At 35.6% G+C, this 22,141-nt stretch overlaps 1 protein-coding gene across 2 annotated transcripts in view; it reads left to right on the top strand.

Moving 5' to 3' along the window:
* The window catches only part of LOC138691971 (zinc finger protein ZFP2-like), a 105,661-nt gene that overhangs the window by 74,088 nt on the left and 9,432 nt on the right, over positions 1–22,141 (top strand). The window contains exons 6-7 of one of the 2 annotated variants that reach the window (XR_011329996.1): positions 14,994–15,091; positions 17,587–17,697. Coding sequence is in view for 1 of the 2 variants with exons in the window: in XM_069814668.1 (XP_069670769.1) it covers positions 367–1,192 (826 nt within the window). In the remaining variant the exon portion in view is untranslated. Of the gene's footprint in view, positions 1–366; positions 1,713–14,993; positions 15,092–17,586; positions 17,698–22,141 lie in introns of those variants that run through there. The other variant, XM_069814668.1, reaches the window with a different exon arrangement.

Below are 22,141 nucleotides of genomic sequence, written 5' to 3'. Positions count from 1 at the left end.
AAATATTGTACAATACGTTTGAGAAGTGCATTACAAAATGTCGGAAAATGAAAAACGAGGAGAGCGAGTTTTTGAAACTTTTCCTCGATTTTGTAAAAAGCACCACCCAACCTTGTATCGTAATATACTATTTTGTAGTGGTAATCGTAATTGTCACTAATACCACAGTCTAGTATATAGTCACGAAGCTTGAGTTGTGAGGGTGCTAGAAACAATAGACTGTGCAGGTACTATTTTGCATTGTCTGTAATGGGGCGATAGTAGCGATCCTAGTGCTTAGCAACTCTCTATGGATGCATATTTACTACGTATTGAGCTTCGTGACTGTATATACTAGACTGTGCTAATACGATCTTTTGATTACAGTACATTCAGCTCTGACGGTAATACAACTCAACTGATGAATTGCACAAAAGCTGAAATTTCTCTGTCCTCAGAGAATGCTGCCACAGAAAGTACACCTGAATCCCAGATTTACGATCAGTTCCTAAGAAGAAAAAATAACAGTGAAATGGATGAGGAAGCATTCAAATGCGATGTTTGTGGGAAACCTTTCATAAATCTTAGTGAACTTACAGAGCATGAACGCTCCCATTCTGGCGTTAAGCCCTTCAAATGTGATGTGTGTGGAAAATGTTTTGCTCAGGCGTGTCATTTCATAGAGCATTCACGTACGCATTCTGGTGAAAAGCCATTCAAGTGCGACATTTGTGAGAAATGTTTTATACGGTCAAGAAGCCTCACAGAGCATCTACGTTTACATTCTGGGGAAAAGCCATTCAAATGCGATATTTGTGACGAATCTTTTGCATTGTCAAGAAGTCTCACAGAGCACGTACGTAAGCATTCTGGCCAAAAGCCATTCAAGTGCGACATATGTGGGAAATGTTTTGTACGTTCGGGAATTCTCTCACTGCACACACGTACCCATTCCGGCGAGAAGCCATATAAATGTGATGTGTGTGGGAAATCTTTCACACAGTCTGGTCATCTCAAACTTCATGAACGTACTCATTCTGGGGAGAAGCCATTCACATGCAATATATGTGGCAAATGTTTTGTACGTTCGGACACACTTACAGTGCATGCACGTACACACACTGGCGAAAAGCCATTCAAATGTACGATCTGTGAGAGAAGTTTTTCAACGAGATCAATTTGGAAATCACATGTACGCTTGCATTCATACTAGAGGTGCGATGCCCATAGGACAAACTTTCGTACATTTAAGAATTATACCCGTGCAAAGACTGGACATATTAAAATATGTTTACTGGGTTATGTCCTTGAGATATACATATTAATTAAGAAGGTGCTGTAAGTTATATCTGAACACATTCAAATCCCCATTAATTTTTTGTTGTAAGAATAAGCTACATCGGACGTCATTATATAGATATATCACATTCATATCCATTCTTCCTGTTTGTTTTACGTCTCCCATATTTAGTCTTTCATGTGTAAGATTATTACCAGAGACCGGAAGTTGAGGCATTATGAATAATTAAAATAGGCAGGCAAAAATGCAACATAAATAATTAAAATAGGCACACAAAAAGACATTCTTTATAAATAGCTACACTACGCAATACAAGGCAATTACAAAAACATCGCATTAGACTTACAACCTTGCACTTACACAAAGGGATTTAGGCAGCAAGAAAAGCGTTACCCAAGTCGAATGCAAATTGAGATTTTCGACTCGATGTTGCAATTACTGTTGGAAGCAAAGAAATATTCTTCCCAGTAGTCTTGGAAGTGCATTTTCGTGTTTGGTTGTACTGATATGTTGCGATATGAAATATTTAGCTAGCTACAACAACGTCGCAATGAAAACTGAAAGAAAAATAACCGTTAAAAATAACGTCAGACCCGCAATCATTGTTGCCTTATGAAATAAACACAAGCGATAATTAAAACGCTTACTGTTATACATTTTTGCACGTGAGCACTCATTGTTGCAAAGAGAATATGAACTGACTGAAAGACAATAATATACATTCAGTGAAGTCACTTTCATTGTAGCGGTTATAGAAATAAATTAAAATATACCTGTTCTTTACTTACTGGCTTTTAAGGAACCCGGAGGTTCATTGCCGCCCTCACATAAGCCCGCCATTGGTCCCTATCCTGAGCAAGATTAATCCAGTCTCTATCATCATATCCCACCTCCCTCAAATCCATTTTAATATCATCTTCCCATCTACGTCTCGGCCTCCCTAAAGGTCTTTTTCACTCCGGCCTCCCAACTAACACTCTATATGCATTTCTGGATTCGCCCATACGTGCTACATGCCCTGCCCATCTCAAACGTCTGGATTTTATGTTTGTAATTATGTCAGGTGAAGTACACAATGCGTGCAGCTCTGCGTTGTGTAACTTTCTCCATTCTCCTGTAACTTCATCCCGCTTAGCCACAATATTTTTCTAAGAACCTTATTCTCAAACACCCTTAATCTCTGTTCCTCCCTCAAAGTGAGAGTCCAAATTTCACAACCATACAGAACAACCGGTAATATAACTGTTTTATAAATTCTAACTTTCAGATTTTTTGACAGAAGACTAGATGACAAAATCTTCTCAACCGAATAATAACAGGCATTTCCCTTATTTATTCTGCGTTTAATTTCCTCCCGAATTTTTCCACCTCTTCGAAGGATAAATCTCCAATTTTTATAGTTCCATTTCGTACAATATTCAGATCACGAGACATAATCATATACTTAGTCTTTTCGGGATTTAAAATATACCTGTAGGCAATTTTAATAATTAATAAATAAATAAATAAAGGCAAAAAAGCATTTATGTTGTAAATTAGGCTTTTATATTAAAAAAGGCAGAAAAGGGCAACATAAAACTGTGACGTTTCAATCACAAAGGTATAATTCGTACAGGTTTACTTTCAAAATAAAGATAGATCTAACACATTTAAAAAGCCATTCTGCCAAATCTCCGATTATTATTACTGTTATTCGTCTCATCTTATTATTTTCTTATATTCTTTTTAGTAGGTTATTTAACGATGCTGTATCAACTACTGGGTTATTTAGCGTCAATGGGATTTTTGATAGTGAGACGATATTCGGCGAGATGAAGCCGAGGATTCGGCTTAGATTACCTGGCATTCGTCTTACGGTTGGGGAAAATCTCGGAAAAAATCCAACCAGGTGATAAACACAAGCGGGAATCGAACTCATGCCGGAGCACAACTCCGGATCGAGAGGCAAGTCCTCAGCCGACTGAGCTACGCCGGTAACCTTATAATCTTAAAAGTTTTGCATTTTGAAGACGAATTTGGTGAAACTATATGCATTCTGATTATAATGTTCTGAAATGCATTGAGAATTATAGCGCAGAAGAGTAAATATATTTAGAAAACTGTAAACAATTTTGTGCGAGATCGTGCGTATTTGCTTGTTTTCCGCACAGAACCAATACGCGGTAAGTGTGAAATAGCATATTCAGTATTCCCAACGTAACACACATAACAATTTCCCTCTTCTTACCGCTTAAGCGCGACATTCATTTTACTGCTTTAGGCTTTTAACATATTATATTTAGAGACGTTTAACATAGTAATAATTATAAACTGGAAACTTACCACTGCAATTTCACCTAAATTGCAATGTTAATTATTGTTTTTAAATATTTGCAAAAATTAAGTAAACTCTACTACTCCACTAAAGTTATTGCATTCGTGATGCAAGTAACATTAAGGAAGCCGTGAAAAAATGAACAAGATTCCAGATGCCGATGTTATTACTGCAATATGTTATATAAATAATATTGTTAAAATATTAAAATGAAAAATAAATCATTACATAACCTTACCGTTTGTTTTAAGTTCGCATTTATAGACTGGAGGGAAAAAAAAGACAGACGTATATCACGGCCTGCTGCAATATAGTGAACACAGAAAACATTTTATAGCAACAATGTTGAAGAGAGATATTTTTGTTTTCCAAAATTGCCGTCATTGAACAGAAACAAAGATGGAGATTTCATTGCAACTAATTAGAAATTCCTCTTTCAGGTATGCAATAAACGATATTCGCAAAAAAAAAAATCATGTACGATACACGTGCGGTATGTTTGTTTTCATGTTCTCGGAAATTAAAAAAGCTCAACTACGTTTCGCTTTTTCAATCTTTTCCTCGACCATGAAAACGTCAACATACCGCTCTTGTAACGCATATTACTATTTCCACTTGTATTAGGTATTCACTGTTCTGGTCATATGATGCGTGAGGATATTCGTGTAACTATTAACAAAATTCCTTTGAAAAAATAGTAGGGTTGGCGACAAGTCTTCAGAAAAAAAAGTGGTCACAGACAATTCGTTATATAATTCAAATTCGTAACAGTGTAGGGTGACACCCCCAGTAATGGACATGCTAAGGTCGCATTTTCTTCATTTAACATTTCCACGTGTTTAAGTTTGCACACATCCCTACAACATTCCCCTAAAATGAATAACTTATATTCTCAATAATTTTAAAATAATAATTACTTTCTTAATGGTGAGTTTTAGTACTAGAAATGGAAAGGTCTATAACTCTCCACTTCCAGTAATAGACATAAGGAAAACCAGTAATGGACATTTACAAAAATATGTATTTATTTTACACCTTCAACATCAAAAGGAACAATTAAAACAAAATCAAAGTATAATAACTGAATATCCCTGGATATCAACACTATACGTCATTTTTACATTACAAAGAAATCTAAATTCAAATGTTAAGAAATGTAAAAAAAATAATGCACAAGATACTTATATTCCTATTTTATAAGTGCTTGAGGAAATGGGTACCTTATTAATCAAAACAAAGTTCATTTTCTGTTTAATTTAAACCTACTTGCTGCACGAATTTTTAACAATTGATTTTGATCAACTGTGAAAGGCCCATTGCCCCTCAATTTAATTGGGGCGTGCAAAATGAATGACACATTAACATCTTGAATATCATCTTTAGAAGGCCTGTCGTAGGTATTTCCCATTATTTGTTTTAGAAATTAAATCCGAGACATATTCTTCTGAATTGAGAAAACACGTCCCACTGAAGGCAAATGGTCATCATAATATATTTCTGCTTGAATATCAATTTTGCCTTTTATAAAGCCCGTAACACACTTGAAAAGTTTTCGCTAGCGAGAAATGTGTTGCGAGAAAAAGGCGAAGAGCCTTCCTCCACACACTTGGCGAGTTCTCGCTATCACAGATCACACCTCGCTATGATCATCTATGCACTGCCTTCATGCAGAAAGCATTTTTCTGATTATAGTAATCACTCGTTGGGGGAAATATTATAGGTTATGTATTTACGTATATTGTCGTACTTAAATATATAACCTGTAAGTATATTGTCGTACTTTACAAATTACGTACGAACGCTTTGTTGAATCTGAGTATTCAGATGATGAGAAAATGGAGTTACATGAACATATTAATATGAAAGTGAACTCAATATATATCTGCTCTTTCTTTTACGATCATATAAAATCTGGTAAACAATATTTCAGGTACCTTTAACTGAGGTTCTGACTAATATGTACTGTACATCTATTATCAGACAGTACCTCTCACTTGCCGATATGTGTCAGAGGAAAAACAACTGTTTATATAGCTACATCCGAAATCTGATTAGTGTAAAAAGGAACTGGCCAACCTACCCCATCATTTCCTGACGTAGTTGCCTCATAAGTGGACGCTTATTGCTATCACTTGTGAGGTACAGACCTGTGTTCGGACATTTGATTAAACAATAACAATATATCAGGTAAGTTTTATGAAGTGGAAATTTAACTGGAAATGCATTCGAGAAAAGGAAGCAAAAGCATCTGGTTTGTATATGATTATTTTCTGTACTCTAGATCTGGTTTGTATGGTGGATAGTTATATACCAACACGTTTAGAAGTTTCAACCTAAATATTGAATAGTTATTAGAGGAGAAAAATTCGCTCCGGCACCGGGGATGGAACCCGGGTTCTTGGTTCTACGTACCAAGCGCTCTAACCACTCAGCTACGCCTAAGTTCAGTCCTTAGCACTGGTATGCCTTGTCAAGAGATGAGCTGTGTTTAAACGGCACTAATGTAACTAATGAATTCTGAAGTTCGCGACATTGACATTCTTTTAGTGCATAAATTTCAGTAATTGCTTCTTTCGTCATAATAAACTATAAATTGAATATATTGAGATATGAAATACTTACTTACTTACTGGCTTTCAAGGAACTCGGAGGTTCATTGCCGCCCTCACATAAGCCCGCCATTGGTCCCTATCCTGAGCAAGATTAATCCATTCTCTATCATCATATCCCACCTCCCTCAAATCCATTTTAATATTATCTTCCCATCTACGTCTCGGCCTGCCCAAAGGTCTTTTTCCCTCTGGTCTCCCAACTAACACTCCATATGCATTTATGAATTCGCCCATACGTGCTACATGCCCTGCCCATCTCAAACGTCCTTCTTTAGGGGCATGAGCATTTATAACTAAGATATCGCACCATCTACCCTCAAGTATTAAATACGATAACCTATCACTGATAAATTCGACCTTTTTTTTCTGCTGATTTTATTCTTTTATGAATAAAGAATCCTGTTCCTAATTGGTGATTATCGTTTCCTTTCCCATAATACAACAAATAATCTCCTTTTCAAAGGCATATTGGTTCCGTTAATTTCAATGTTAATTGAAAAATGAGTTCTATTCAGTCAATACTTAACATAAACACAATAAAACATGTTATAATAACATTTACACAGATTTTAAAAACAAACGTTTTCGCCAATTTTGATTGGCATCTTCAGGTCGTGTAGGTCGAATGGAACATGTTATAAAAAGTGAACACTTGGTATATGACGTTAAAAACCAAAGTTACAACTGTAATATCACTTAAAAACAGAGAATAGAATATAGCAAAAAGCCTCCACGATGTGTGTAGAATTACTGTGTTGAAAGAGGCGTGTGTGAACCAAGGAAACAGCAAAACTCTTCTGTCATTGCAGACACAGTTTTCAAGATAGATTTGATTATGCTACGAACAGGTCGGTCGTGTGGCCGTTATGGAGAGCAGGAAAAATCCTGTAAATTGTAAGGATAGAATGAAAGAATATTTGGAAGCATTTAAGTATTATTTAAATCTTCTAAAACAATACTTACAAAAAATGGAAGAACGTCTTGAAATCCATGAGGCCGGCGACACGACTGATCTTTACATTAAGTGGTAGCGTATGACGAGAACTGTATACGTTGCACGACTATTGGATGAGTGACCGTTACTTGCGTGTGATTTTAAACAGCGGGTTATTTGAATTTGGGTATTGTTCGTTAAGGAGCGGGCTATCATTATTATTAGAAAAGGTGGCAATATATAGTTCCTCCGCAGCATTCATATAATTATGATTGTTAACAGTTTTTAAGACCTGAAGGGCTTCTTCTATGCCAGTAAGGTCGTGATTAAGGGAAATGAGATGCGTGCCATTCCCATCTATCATAACCTCCTGTACTCCCACAAAGTCTATTCTATATCTAGCTAGTTCTTTTGCTACTAATGTTTCCCCTCCTGTTCTATATAGACTTGTAACATTCCAAGTACCAAATCTCAAAACCTTATTCCTTTGCTGTGGTCGTGCCAGAGAATCAGTCCCATTCCGAGGCTTATTTGAAGGATTCGTAACAAGCTGTTTTTTTTACGGCGATGGGTTGTTAGCCCTTTGCCCAACCCCCAAGCTGGAGGACCACCCCTCATCGGCTGTCCGCGACTGCTTATTCAATATATTCACAGCTACCTCCATATCTGGAGGCCGTCTCCTCTGTCCGCAACCTGAGGACGCGCCATGCCGTGGTGATAGGGACCACAATACATGGATTGACATGCTTTCAGTGCACAAATTTCGGTAATTGCTTCTTTCGTCATAATAAACTACAAATTGAATATATTGAGATATGAAATATTATGCATCACAAATTTTATTACGAAAATGCGAAAAAAAAAAAAAAAAAAATGACGGCAATAAAACTGAATGAGTAAGCGGTAGACTGGCTGCTATACAGGGTGGATGCATATTCCAATGCAATTTTCATTACGTGAGCCTGTGTATATTTATAATACTTACATAAAATATAGAAAATCTTGTGCGAAAACGCGACGTAAGTTCCGACAAAATTCCAAACAGACCAGTACTTTGTGTAAAAACAATACAAAACCTAGTTTAAAAAAATCAAAGAAACAAGTTGAATAAATGACCGTAAAAGACTACATAAGTGCTGAAATGGAGTCAATCAGTGCCGCTGAACTTGTGAAAGTTACTAATAATTTTATAAGAAGGTGTCAGCAATATGTAGCAGCCAACAGGGGACGTTTTGGGCATAAAATATAAGCTGAGCAAATACAAATAATAGTACATTGCTTGCCTGCTAGGTGACCATTTGTAATTATACCGTAACTCGTTCAAATCTCTCTGAAGCAAGTGGCACTCATTAGATATAATAGATTTACTGGAATTCGATGATACTGGCGTAATATACAAACAAATCACTTTACTAGGTATAGGAGGGAAGAAAAGTAGTTTACGTAAACTAGGAAATATTGCGCTTTTGTGTTTGATCATTTTCATTAGGTTTTTGTTTAATTAAAATACAGTACAGTATTAACAATGAGTGTTTTTATTCACGAACTGAGCTGTCCATGTGGACGTATTCATTATGCAGTGTATATTATATCGTCTACAGCATATTAGCGTACAATATAGAGAATGAAGTTAAATTGAAAAATAATCATAATATGGATATTTAAACACATTTTTTTAAATTGTGACCGTTCATTTCGATACAGGCTTCAGTTCTAATGTGCATATTATCGCACTATAGACTATTGTACCTAATCCCAATTACCCGTTTCGTTCTTCGTACTAGTAACTCATGTTGAAATAATTCTGTACCTATTCTATAAAAGAGTACCTTACGTATTGTAAATTCAATCTTCACTTCTGCCCGATCCGAAAAGATAAAATTACTCAGACATACTATCTACTGTCCGTCCAAGTCATATGTCGTAGGGTCGTAGAAAGGGAGGAAATCACGTGACAGTTAATTACTTAACGAGGCCCTTTTATTTAAGTTATTTTAAACAGTTGTATAATATTACGTAGACGTCCAATCCCTAACAGGAATTAATGTTCTCAAAAAAGAGTTAAGACAGCCCAGCCACTAGCTGGCGAATAAAAGCTGGTGGGGGAAACCGGGATACGACGTAGGCAAATGGACGACAGTACCTGTGCGAAAATGATGCAATATTGAAAGCTCTTTCGTCACTGGAAAACGCGAACATATTTTTGGAACGTACTGTTTACTATGACCGTAAGGCTACTATGACTATATATGTGGTCTTGGATCTGTGTGGAGGACGGTTGAACTTCATTAGTAGAAGGGGTGGGAGTGAAATACATTAAAAAATTCAGGTACAATAAAAATTGAAGTAAAAATAAAATGATGTCCCTGTATATTAACCAATCCTTCATCTCCACCATTAGTATTGTTATAGCAACGACGACAATAATAATAATAATAATAATAATAATAATAATAATAATAATAATTATAATAATAAAAAAGGTAAAGGTATCCCCGTAACATGCCATGAAGGCACTTGGGGGGGCATGGAGGTAGAGCCCCATGCTTTCCATGACCTCGGCACTAGAATGAGGCGGTGTGGTCGGCACCACGCTCTGACCGCCTTTTACCCCCGGGAAAGACCCGGTACTCAATTTTATAGGAGGCTGAGTGAACCTCGGGGCCGTTCTGAAAGTTTGGCAACGAGAAAAAATCCTGTCACCATCTGGGATAATAATAATAATAATAATAATAATAATAATTATTATTATATTATTATTATTATTATTATTATTATTATTATTATTATTATTAGGGACGTATTATATTCCTTTCCACCTAACCGTATATAAATAACAATCTTTGCGAATCTTGTAATTACCGTTAATATATTAAAATCTGATACTACATATTTTTACATATTTGCCCCACATTACATATTATGGCTTGGTATTACATAAATCTACATATTTAGGGGTTTTATTCATTTTTACTTCTCTAAAAGGAAAAAAAAAAAAAAAAAAAAAAAAAACTTCTGCTGGGAAAGTTTATAATTTGAAATACACAGATTTAAAAAGCCTTTTTACCTACGCAAGAAAGGACATATTTCGGGACGAAACATAACATTCTCAGTTCCAGGAAGTAAAAGAGGCACTCACCCCATACCGCCCACTATAAATATGAGTGAAAAAAAGGCAACCTTTCTCATACAACTACCTTGTATTGTAAAAATCCCTCAGAAAGTAGCGTTGCCTTCATGTGGTGAAGTGGGACTAGGACGACATGATTTGTCTCGAACTATAATTGTTCTGCACACGTCTTAACAAGCCGTTCCCATGCAATTTGCAACCTTACTCACCCTCTTCCTAATCCTTCCAGGGAAAACCCGTGTCAAGTCTGACATGAGCCGCAATAAAGTAGCCGACTTTTGAAAAGAAGCTGAAGTAAAGGAACAAACTGGAAAGATGTTGAAAGATTAAAATAAATAGCTTTTCAGGTTATTGCTTGACCTCTTTACTTTAAATTTAGTAGACCTATACGGAAATGGGATTTTCCGAGCAATTAGAAAGTATGGTTCTGGGCTGGAATAATCCTACCCTTCTGAATGAGACAGGAATGTCACTTTTCAAACAAGAGTTTGTAAATGCCTATAGTTTCAGGTTTTAGTAGGTACTTGGTTTCTTACAGGGAGCAGCTAAAATGCATGTGTCCCACATCTCCTCTTATTTTCTCCTAATCCAGTAAAGCGAAACAGTGCTTGCAGTACTGTTGTGCCATTGATTTCACTCAGTTCTCTAGTTTTAGTAATTACAATACAAAGTGCAAGTGAGTTTATCTACTGCTTTTAACTAATTAAATTGGCCCCTGTATCTTCAACCCTAATGACAAAAATAAAATCATGGATTGCGATGGACGAAGCTTTCACTACAGATGGAAAAATTGTAATGTGTCAAGTGTGCGGTAAAAAAGTCGGGTGCTCTATGAAATCACAACTGGAGAGTCTTACCTATCCTATATCTTACGATGAAAGAGTAATGGAACGGAGAAAAACTCTCTCCGGCGCCGGGATTTGAACCCGGGTTTTCAGCTCTACGTGCTGATGCTTTATCCACTAAGCCATACCGGATACCCACCCCGGTGTCGGACAGAATCGTCTCAGATTAAGTTCCAACTCTTGGGTTCCCTCTAGTGGCCGCCCTCTGCACTACGTCATAGATGTCTATGAACGTAGGACTGAAGTCCACACATGTGCTGAGGTGCACTCGTTATGAGTGACTAGTTGGCCGGGATCCGACGGAATAAGCGCCGTCTTAAGTGATTTATGCATATCATATATATTATTTTAATGTACTTCGGTACATTAAAATAATATATGTCCTATATCTGCCAGATATTAATATTAAATATTTTTATGATTTTACATATTTTGGTACATATTCAGCTTATTTTTCTTGGTGAATGTAGAGTATCCAACGCCCACTGAACGAATATTTCACTTTTATCACTGCCAATGTTGCGCTCTAATCGTATATGCAAGGTAGGCTATAACAAAAACTAAACTAACCAAACCTAACCTATCAAAGAAGCAACAAGTTATACTAAATATGTGTAAAATTGGCCTATGTGTCTTTTAGTGGGCGGGGCATAAGTAACATTGACCTTTCTCTTACATAAATATGTACATATTTCACACCCTGATATTACATAAAAATCCGGTCCTTAATAATAATAGACACTTCCCCACACTGAAGTCCAATCCTAAGCATTAGCAAACAGTTCCACAGTCTTCTTGATACACAGGTTTCATCATTATTTGACGTTGGCTGTTCTTCGTGCATTGTTTGACATTGTGTTTGTTTCAAGGACGTTTTGGACTACTTGCATTCCTCTCAACTCAGTAATTTCATTGTATAGAATCTAACATAAGGTACACAATATTCCGAGATGATGACTGAACTAGCGCTGAGGTAGTTCCCTTCGCACTCCGCTTATACACCTTGCATATACGAATCTGTACAGGTTAGGTTTCATTAGTTTAGGTTTTTATTGTGCCTTGCATATACGAATCTGTACAGGTTAGGTTTCATTAGTTTAGGTTTTTATTGTGCCTTGCATATTATGCGATCAACTGCGGTATTATGCTCGAAGAAAACAAAAATACAGGAGCCGGGAGACTGTTAAAAATTAGGGGCCAATACGGTAGGGTTGGCAAACCTAACTGAAGTGGAAGGAGGGATACAGTGTTGCCAAGTCAGCGGTTTTGTAGCTAAATCTGGTGTTTTCAGGACTATGGTCAGCTACAGAATTTTACCGTCAGCCGGTAGCTATTTATTTGGAGTTTTTTTATGATTCCAGCAGAGGGAGACGATATTTTTTTAGCTTTTTTTCTGTAAAGATGTTATAATTGTTTTTATATGTACTTGCGTACAACAATATTAGTTAATCATAAACCAGAGATTAATATGGTATTATCACAATTTTTCATTGTGCGACTATAAAAATATATCAGTGTTTTATGTTAACTCATTTTCGTACAACAATGTCCATTTCCTACCTCATCCATTTTTTGTAGTACAAATAAGGTATGCCACATTCGTTAAACTCTTAGTCTTATCATGTACCGGTATGCTTTGTTTTTGTAAATGATATGTTTAACCATAGAGACTAGATAATGAACTGAATTATTTTAATTTATGATAGCTTATATTATGATTTATTCATTCATCCATAGTGTTCTGCCCATGGGCAGGTCTTTCACTGCAAACCCAGCATTCTCCAGTCTTTCCTATTTTCTGCCTTCCTCTTTGTCTCCTCATGTGATCCATATATCTTAATGTCGTCTTATATTATATACTAGCCGTACCGTGCGCTCCGCTGCACCTGTTAGAAATAAATATAAAGTAATTACATAATTAAAATAGGACGTTTGATCCAGGGAACAACTTTTACAACAGCGCAAGATAATCTGCTTGGCTCATTACCCATTTTTTTTGCATTGCATTTATTGCATATATATTTTATGTATTTTAACACGATTCAATTGAGCATAGTTAAAATTTGAATTATAAAATAATGGATTACTAAGCTAACGTACTATTACTGCATACTAAATCAATACACTCTCGTTGTTCGTTAATTCTCGAGATTAAAATGAGTGTACATAATTATTATTTTAAGAAATACAGAAAACGAATGTACAAAATAGCCTATCAAATTTTCTGTGCGTAAGAAGCTATTTTAATCTTACCTGTCCTCGATTTACTCAGACGTTACTGTAATAACATTATAGCATTATGTCCATCTAGAGAAACTACACTTTCCAATGGTGAAATAATAATTATACAAATCGGTTAATTTAGCTTCTGATATTACGTAATACAAACATAGAAACATTCTCTGTAGGCTATGTCTAATAGCTTTCGATTGTTGATGTCCAAGGCCCCCGTTTCGATTGTTGTTGTCCAAGGCCCCTTATAGACGAAGTCATTTGTTCTTAATTCATTGCACCGTCTTAGATGGCGTTATTTCAATTTTAAAACTCATTTATCTCATTAAATATCAGTCCTATCAAAATTTTGTAAAGAATAAAACTTATCGGAAATCATTTTCAAAGAAACTTTTGTTATGTAACATTTTTCACAAAAATCAATAATAAGCGAGATATTTCGACTTATTTAATTCAGGCTCCCTTATAACCCCCCTTTTAAATAAAGTATTTTGAATGCCATATAGCCTAAAATGTAAGTTACAACGAACTTAATTTATATTCCAATTTTCATATAAATCGGTTCAGCCATTATCGCGTGAAAAGGTAACAAACATGCAGACAGACATACAAACAAAAATGTCAAAAATGCGATTTTCGGTTTCAGGGTGGTTAATTATATATGTTAGGACCAATTATTTTTGGAAAATCGAAAATTACCAGAAAAATTTCGGCTACAGATTTATTATTAGTATAGATTATTTAATTTATCATTCCGCATTGTAGTTTATGTAACATAGACATACTTAAAACTTAAAACCACTCATTGTTGGGAGGCACGTCTCCAGCTCAGTGTGAAATCAGATTTCGAACGGACTGGTGTGATTGTGAATGTGATTGTTTCCGAAGTGTCCAGTATATTATTCTTGATCTACTTCTTTCAGTTTTGAAGAAATATGCCGTGTAAAACTCCATACGTACAAAAGTTTAGAGATATGTGGAAAAAACATACTGTGTTGAAAGATTGGGTGGAAGAAGTTACCGGTGATAGTTGACAAGCTCGATGTAAATGGTGTAAGGTGATACTGAATGCAAAATATTTAAATTTAGTTGTCCATATGATTTTACATGGAACATAGAGCCTACGAAGTGAGACACACTTTCCATAATTTAGTCTACATTTTTATAACGATCTCCAGTTCCTAAAACTGTACTGTATAGTTTGTATTTCAAATTTCGAAGTGATGTATTAAGAAAAATCTGGAGTTTTTCAACTACAGTTTAGCCGTTTTTTTAAGCTTGTGCAGCGGTAAATGGAATTCTGAGTTGCCAACACTGGAGGGATATTTGAAAATTTAGTTCTAAATTGAGGTATGTTAATTTGATGATAAACGCAGTATTTTGAATTAATATTTCTATGTATTTTGAATAATTCTTAGTTCTCCTCAAAACCACTGCTACTTTCGTAGGATTCAATCAGCTGAGAATTCTTAATGGTCGATAATCGGACCCGTGTTTATACAACATTTTACGCTCAAAGTGACCTATAGAATTGATTCCTAAAGGCTCTGTCATTAGTCGTATATAACGAAGTCTTCTGTATCGCATTCAATACATATCGAAGCTCACAAACAGCAAACAGGTAATTTTCTTACACTGTTCTTTCAGGTGTAATGGATGTCATCAAGACGGAACCCGAGGACGACCCTTTGGCACTACTGTCACGTGACGACGCAGTCAAAGACGAGACAAACCCTTCACCAGATGTAAGACCATTTTTTACGCTTCTTATCTACTCTCTCATTTCTATATTACTAATTACTAGAGACCGGAAATTTGGCAGAATGTCTTTTTAAATGCGTTAAATCTATCTTCATTTTGAAAGTAAATCTGTACGAATTATATCTTTGTGAGTGAAGCGTCACAGTTATATTTTGCCATTTTCTGCCTTTTTTTAATATAAATACCTAATCAACAAAATAGATGCTTTTTTGCCTTTAATTATTTATCTATTATTTATTAATCCATTATTAAAATTTGCCTACAGGTATATTTTAATTTATTTCTATAACCACTACAATGAAAGTGACTTCACCGAATGTATATTATTGTCTTTCAGTCAGTTCATATTCTCTTTGCAACAATGAGTGCTGCCGTGCAAAAATGTATAACAGTGAGCGTTTTAATTATCGCTTGTGTTTATTTGATGAGGCAACAATGAGTGCGGGTCTGACGTTATTTTTAACGGTTATTTTTCTGTCAGTTTTCATTGCGACGTTGTTGTAGCTAGCTGAATATTTCATACCGCTACATATCAGTACAACCAAACACAAAAATGCGCTTTCCAAGGCTACTGGGAAGAAGATTTCTTTGCTTCCAACAGTAATTGCAACATCGAGTCGAAAATCTCAATTTGCATTCGACTTATGTAAAGCTTTTCTTGCTGCCGAAATCCCTTTGTGGAAGTGCAAGGTTGTGGATCTAGAGCAAGGTTTTTGTAATTGCCTTTTATTGCGTGTTTTAAAGTCGCGACACTGTTATTCCCGGCGTGACTCCTCCTCTTTGCTTACGTCATAGGAAGTGAAGGCTCTATAAAGTGTAGGTAGGTAGTATGTTCGCCATTTTTGTTCTTTCGTTGCCGAGCTACCATACGAGGGAACTATTTGCCACACCGTTAAACATTATCATGTCGTAGCTCCTATGATAATAAATCAAACGCCTGTAATTCAGCAAATAATTGAGCGGCAAATAACGTCTTCATATGCTTTCTGCGAACGCCAACGAAAGAGCCAAAATGGCGGGCGATTATATTAAGTATTTATCGAGCCTTAAGAAATGAATGACGTCTTCATCAGCGAATCACAAGACGCACACGTTTAAATGTAGCCGACCTGCAACGCGATTGGCTGCCGGAAATTAGAGCGACGGGACTATAGCTGTTTATAATGCCTTTTTGCCTGCCTATTTTAATGATTCATAATGCCTAAACTTCCGGTCTCTGGTAATTACTATGTGAATACATGAACTTAGACTGCTACGATATTTGGTAGCTATAAAAGTTTAGTATAGACCGGTTTAGTTTGTTAGTAATCCATCAAAATTTACGCCGTTTTTGTGCTAAATCTATGAGTTTGTAATATTAGACAATTATGCATAACTATCTATTGCTCTTTCGTGATAATATCAACACTAATACAGGGTGATTCACGAGGATTTACCGGAGCTTATTTCCGAAGACAGTCTGAGCCAAAAATGTCATATAAACATTTGTCCTAATCTCAATAATTTCAAAGTCACATTAATTTGAAGTTGTTAGTAAAATACTTTTTTTTTTCTTTAGTTTTAAGAGTAAAAAAATATTACATATAGAGAATGAACTATTCAAATTTGATTTCTTTAATTGAATAGTGTTCTGAAGCTAAAAATGTGTTGTTAATTGCTTTGTATAGATTTTATTTTTCAATTTTTAGCTAAAAATTACATCACAAAAATTGTTACAAATCATACGACTTTAGGAATTTGATTCTTTACAGTTTAATTCTGTATCCTAATGTACAGTCTTAAGGAATTTACAAGAGTGGCGTGATTTGTAACAATTGTTGTGATAAATGAGTAAGAAAATGCAATTCTGTAGTTAAAAAACGAAAAAAAAAAAAATTCTGTACGAAGCAACTATGGAATTCACAACACATGTTTAGCTTCAGAATACTAGCTAATTAAAGAAATGATACTCCTGAATAGTTCATTCTTTATCTGTAATATTCTTTTAACCTTAAAACTCAGGAATAATGGTATTTGACAAACAACTTCAAATTAGTGTAATTCTGAAAAAATTGAGATTAGGACAAATATTTATATGACTTTTTTACTCAGAATGTCTTCGGAAATAAGGTCCGTAAGGGACGGTAGATCCTCGTGAATCATCCTGTATATATAGTCATCAAATACAATTGAAAATAATTCTTATATATCTTCCTTAGACTGCTATGCTTCGTAGTGCATAAAGGTATAGCAACCATTCAATCGACAATTTAGATAAAAATTGTTATTATAGTTTACCGGTAAACATTTTCAATAATAAAATTTGTCACTATGTTGAAAGCCAATTGGTGGAAAGTTAGTGAGATGAACACTAGAATCTTCCCCTTCACTGACGGCAGAGAGTATTAGTTGAGGGGAAAGGCCTATCAACCAAACTGAAATGGGGTTTAGACACTCAAGTATGTAAATTAGAAATTTGTTGTATCTGTATATTCCACAGGAATACAGTACAGTGGACATTACGGACTCCAGTTTTGATTTCAAATGGGACATCAAAATTGAGGAAACTGCAGTGCCTATCACATATTCTGTGATGAAGAGTGACCCAGAGGTTGGTGAAGTTTATTGATTGCTCTGTTCTTGACACTGTTTGTTTCTGGAAACATCCTTACAGAGCTTAACAGTGTTTTGCATGACCTTTAATATTAACTTATTGATTCCTCATTGTGATACATATTTTCACTTTGAATCCTAGAAGAAATGTCATCACGTTCTTTACATTCAGTGCTGCTTAGCACACCCCGCTGGTATTCATAGTTCTTAGCCCGACATGGAGAATGTTATTCTATCGCAAACACAATTTTATTTATCTATACTAATAATAAATCTGTAGCCGAAATTTTTCTGGTAATTTTCGATTTTCCAAAAATAATTGGTCCTAACATATATAATTAACGCCCTGAAACCGAAAATCGCTTTTTTGAAATTTTTGTCTGTCTGTCTGTATGTATGTTAGTTACCTTTTCACGCGATAATGGCTGAACCGATTTATATGAAAATAGGAATATAACTTAAGTTCGTTTTAACTTAGATTGTAGGCTATATGGCAGTCAAAATACATTATTTAAAAGGGGGGTTATAAGGGGGCCTGAATTAAATAAATCGAAATATCTCGCTTATTATTGATTTTTATGAAAAATGTTACATAACAAAAGTTTCTTTAAAAATAATTTGCGATAAGTTTTATTCCTTGAAAAATTTTGATAGGACTGATATTTAATGAGATAAATGAGTTTTAAAATTAAAATAACTGCCATCTAAGGCCGTATAATGAAATAAAAAAAAAAACAAATGACTTCGTCTATAAGGGGCTTTGGACAGCAACAATCGAAAGCTATGAAAGATAGCCTGCAGAGAATGTTTCTGTGTTTGTATGAAGTAATATCGGAAGCTAAATTAACCGATTTGTATAATTAATTATTATTTCACCATTGGAAATTGTAGTTTCTCTAAATGGACATAATGCTATAATGTTGTTACAGTAACTTCTCAGTGAATCGAGGACAGGTAAGATTAAAATAGCTTCTTATGCACAGAAAACTTGACAGGTTATTCTGTACATTCGTTTCCTGTATTTCCTAAAATAATTTTTATGACCAAATGAGTGGTTTCTGGATAAAAATAATGGCATTTTAATTTTTTAATACAATTTAAATTAAGTAACACAATAAAAAATTTATCCTTCTATGAAACACGAATGTTCCCTGGATCAAACATCCTATTTTAATTATGTAATTACTTTATATTTATTTCTAACGGGTGCAGCGGAGCGCACGGGTACGGCTAGTTCAAAACAAACATGTTTCAACTCTACACACTTATCACTGCTGCATAGTAACGGGCTTCTCATGTACGACGCAACTCGGGGTCTCCAGCGTTGCTCGGAAAGCATTAGCTTGGCAGGAAGGCACGACTCACCAATTGCACAGCTGGCAGCCTTCCCCGTTTCTCATAACAAGATTAGTCTTAGCTGTGAGGCCCGTAACACACTTGCAGAGTTCTCGCCAGCGAGAAATGTATTGCGAGAAAATTAAAAAATTGATAACATGGATTCAAATGGACGTCCACACACTGGAAGAGATTCTCGTTCGAGGCAAAAACCTCGCGCGAGTTTGTCGCTGGAATCGGTAGCCCAGCGAATTTTCTCGACACATTTATCAAAGATGTTTGACATTTATACTCTTTATGACGATTGAATGTTGAAAAAGATATCACAGGTGGCGATGAATTGTATTGTTTTTATTTGAAAAATGAGGAAAGATGGCTGATAATTGCAGTCAGAAACTTATCGAACTTGTACGATGTCACCCGTAGGCCTATTTATATGATACACGGGATGAAAACTATAAAAACACGAAACTTAAAGAAGAAATCTGGACACAAATATCAGATTATCTGAAAATAAATAGGGCTATGTTTTATTTGAAATAATGTATCTATATGTCTTAACAATTTACATACTTTTAATCAGAACATAGCAGAGAATCCTCTATCATATCATGAATGGGGGGGAAAAAAACTGTGGTCCATTTAACCTGAAATAACGCCTAAACGTATCATCATCCAAATCGAAACCAGTGTCCAAAACTCGCCCTTATTTTCATAAGATACAATGTGATTTCCAGATATTTGTGGCTTTAATTTTAGGCCTACTTCTTCTTTTCATTAACAAAATATGTTCATGTAACTCCATTTCCTCATCATCTGAATACTCAGATTCAACACGGCGTTTGTACGTAATTTGTAAAGTACGACAATATACTTACAGGTTATATATTTAAGTACGCCAATATACGTAAATACATAACCTATAATATTTCCCCCAACGAGTGATTACTATATTCAGAAAAATGCTTTCTGCATGAAGGCAGTGCACAGATGATCATAGCGAGGTGTGATCTGTGATAGCGAGAACTCGCCAAGTGTGTGGAGGAAGGCTCTTCGCATCTTTCTCGCAACACATTTCTCGCTAGCGAAAAGTCTTCAAGTGTGTTACGGGCCTAAAGAGTGCGTACTACTCAACCTCGTTGAGTTTCGTTTGCTGTGTGACAGACAGACAGACTATAAGGACAGAATTATATCAATTTCTTTTTTTATATGTTTCCTGAACTTTATAGTGTTAGTTGTATATTTAATATTGTCAGGTAAAGTATTGAACATTTTAATACCAAAAACCATATAATCTCTGCTAATATTTGAAGAGTCCACTGCAAGAATGATGGATGTCATTTGGAAAACATTTTGCAGGAGAAGCAATTGCAAGTTTGAAATGCTTAGCGCTCAAAGCTTAACTGTGATTTTCCGATCATTACTGGACAATGACTATCCGTGTTAATGCCATTTAACTCTGTATGTACATTCTATATGTCTTAAGCTATGCATTGACAGTCTTGGTTCATTTTCGACAAGAAAGTGACATCCATCATTCTTGCAGTGCACTCTTCATTTGTAAGGTGGTGTACCGGAATATTTAAACTTGCGAGTATCATAAGTATGAAAGTCACTATTCTGGTGAACATCAGGAATATTTGAATAAATTAATTACAATACATTAAAAATATATATACCATAAACAGTAACAATGTTACAATGTAAAAAAATATTCCCTACCGAAGGTTCTACTATCAATACCCGCTATGCACCTGACAATATGCTTCTGAGCCATAAAAATGTCATTCAACATGGTTCCAGATCCCCAAAAACAAATGCCATAATATGAAAGTCTTGACACGTTTGTTTATTCTTTTTGTGTGTAGTTTCGTTCACTAAGTTATACACTAGGGAGCAACGAATGTTTACTGTGTTAATCTATGCAAGAACAGAGTCGTATGTGGAATGTCAGCTTACTTTTATACCGAAATTTCCTGGCATGTTCCCAATAAACCGATGATATGCAGATTACTAGAAAAATTTAAAGACACTGGATCCGTGTTAAACATTAATGGTCTTACTAATAAAAACTCAATATACAGACGTTTAACTGTCTTATACTTATACAATGAGTAGCTCGTTTATAAGTCGTGTGTAAATTCCTTACTAATAATCACTACATACGTCGTGTATAACAGTATTAGTAGGCTCGCGGTTGTCTTTTCAAGTAAGACGGCCCCCCAACCTTTTCTGCCCACTCGGGGGATGGGGCAATCTCTGTTTCCGCTTTCTGAGGCAAACATAAATGTTGCCAATTCTCCCCTGAATGCTAACACTAACTGCAGTCTTTCTTAATATGTTCAAACAATTCACAAGTGTTTTTGTTCCCTGTTGGAAAGCCTTCTGTAATTTTATTATTATTATTATTATTATTATTATTATTGCGTGGAGTATATTGTAAATTACTTAGTTGTTTACAACCCCAAGATAGCAATGATAGATGAACAGCAATTTTAAAGACATAATTAACTTTATTAGGACAATAATATAACCCTGCCCAACCCATACCCATCAAGGGAGTTATGTTGCAGGCTATCAAATCAGCCATGCAGTAAGAAACATGCAGTGGAGGAGCTCGCAGCATCATGTGGACACGTTGTGTTACGACTTCCTCCGTACCACTGTGTTCTAAATCCTTTGGGAATGTTAAATGTTATGTTTTATTTAACGACGCTCGCAACTGCAGAGGTTATATCAGCGTCGCCGGTGTGCCGGAATTTTATCCCGCAGGAGTTCTTTTACATGCCAGTAAATCTACTAACATGAGCCTGTCGCATTTAAGCACACAAACGCCATCGACCTAGCCCGGGATCGAACCCGCAACCTCGGGCATAGAAGGTCAGCGCTATACCAACTGCGCCAACCAGGTCGACCTTTGGAAATGATCTGGCATCAACTGAAGTCTAATGTTAGGAAAAACAATATTATCGCGACTTGAGTCTAGTGTGTTAACTTCTGCGTGATGGAGCTGCAACAATCGGTCCTCATAATTGGTCCTCCTGTGTTCAACATGAAATTAAAACGGAAGGGAATTATATGAAGCACGACAGGGACAGTAACCAAGA

The sequence above is a fragment of the Periplaneta americana genome, chromosome 16 (assembly GCF_040183065.1).
Source record: "Periplaneta americana isolate PAMFEO1 chromosome 16, P.americana_PAMFEO1_priV1, whole genome shotgun sequence".
Classification (NCBI taxonomy): Eukaryota; Metazoa; Arthropoda; class Insecta; order Blattodea; family Blattidae; genus Periplaneta; species Periplaneta americana.
Note: the sequence above shows the minus strand (reverse complement) of the source record. Positions and strands in the feature narration are given on the sequence as shown.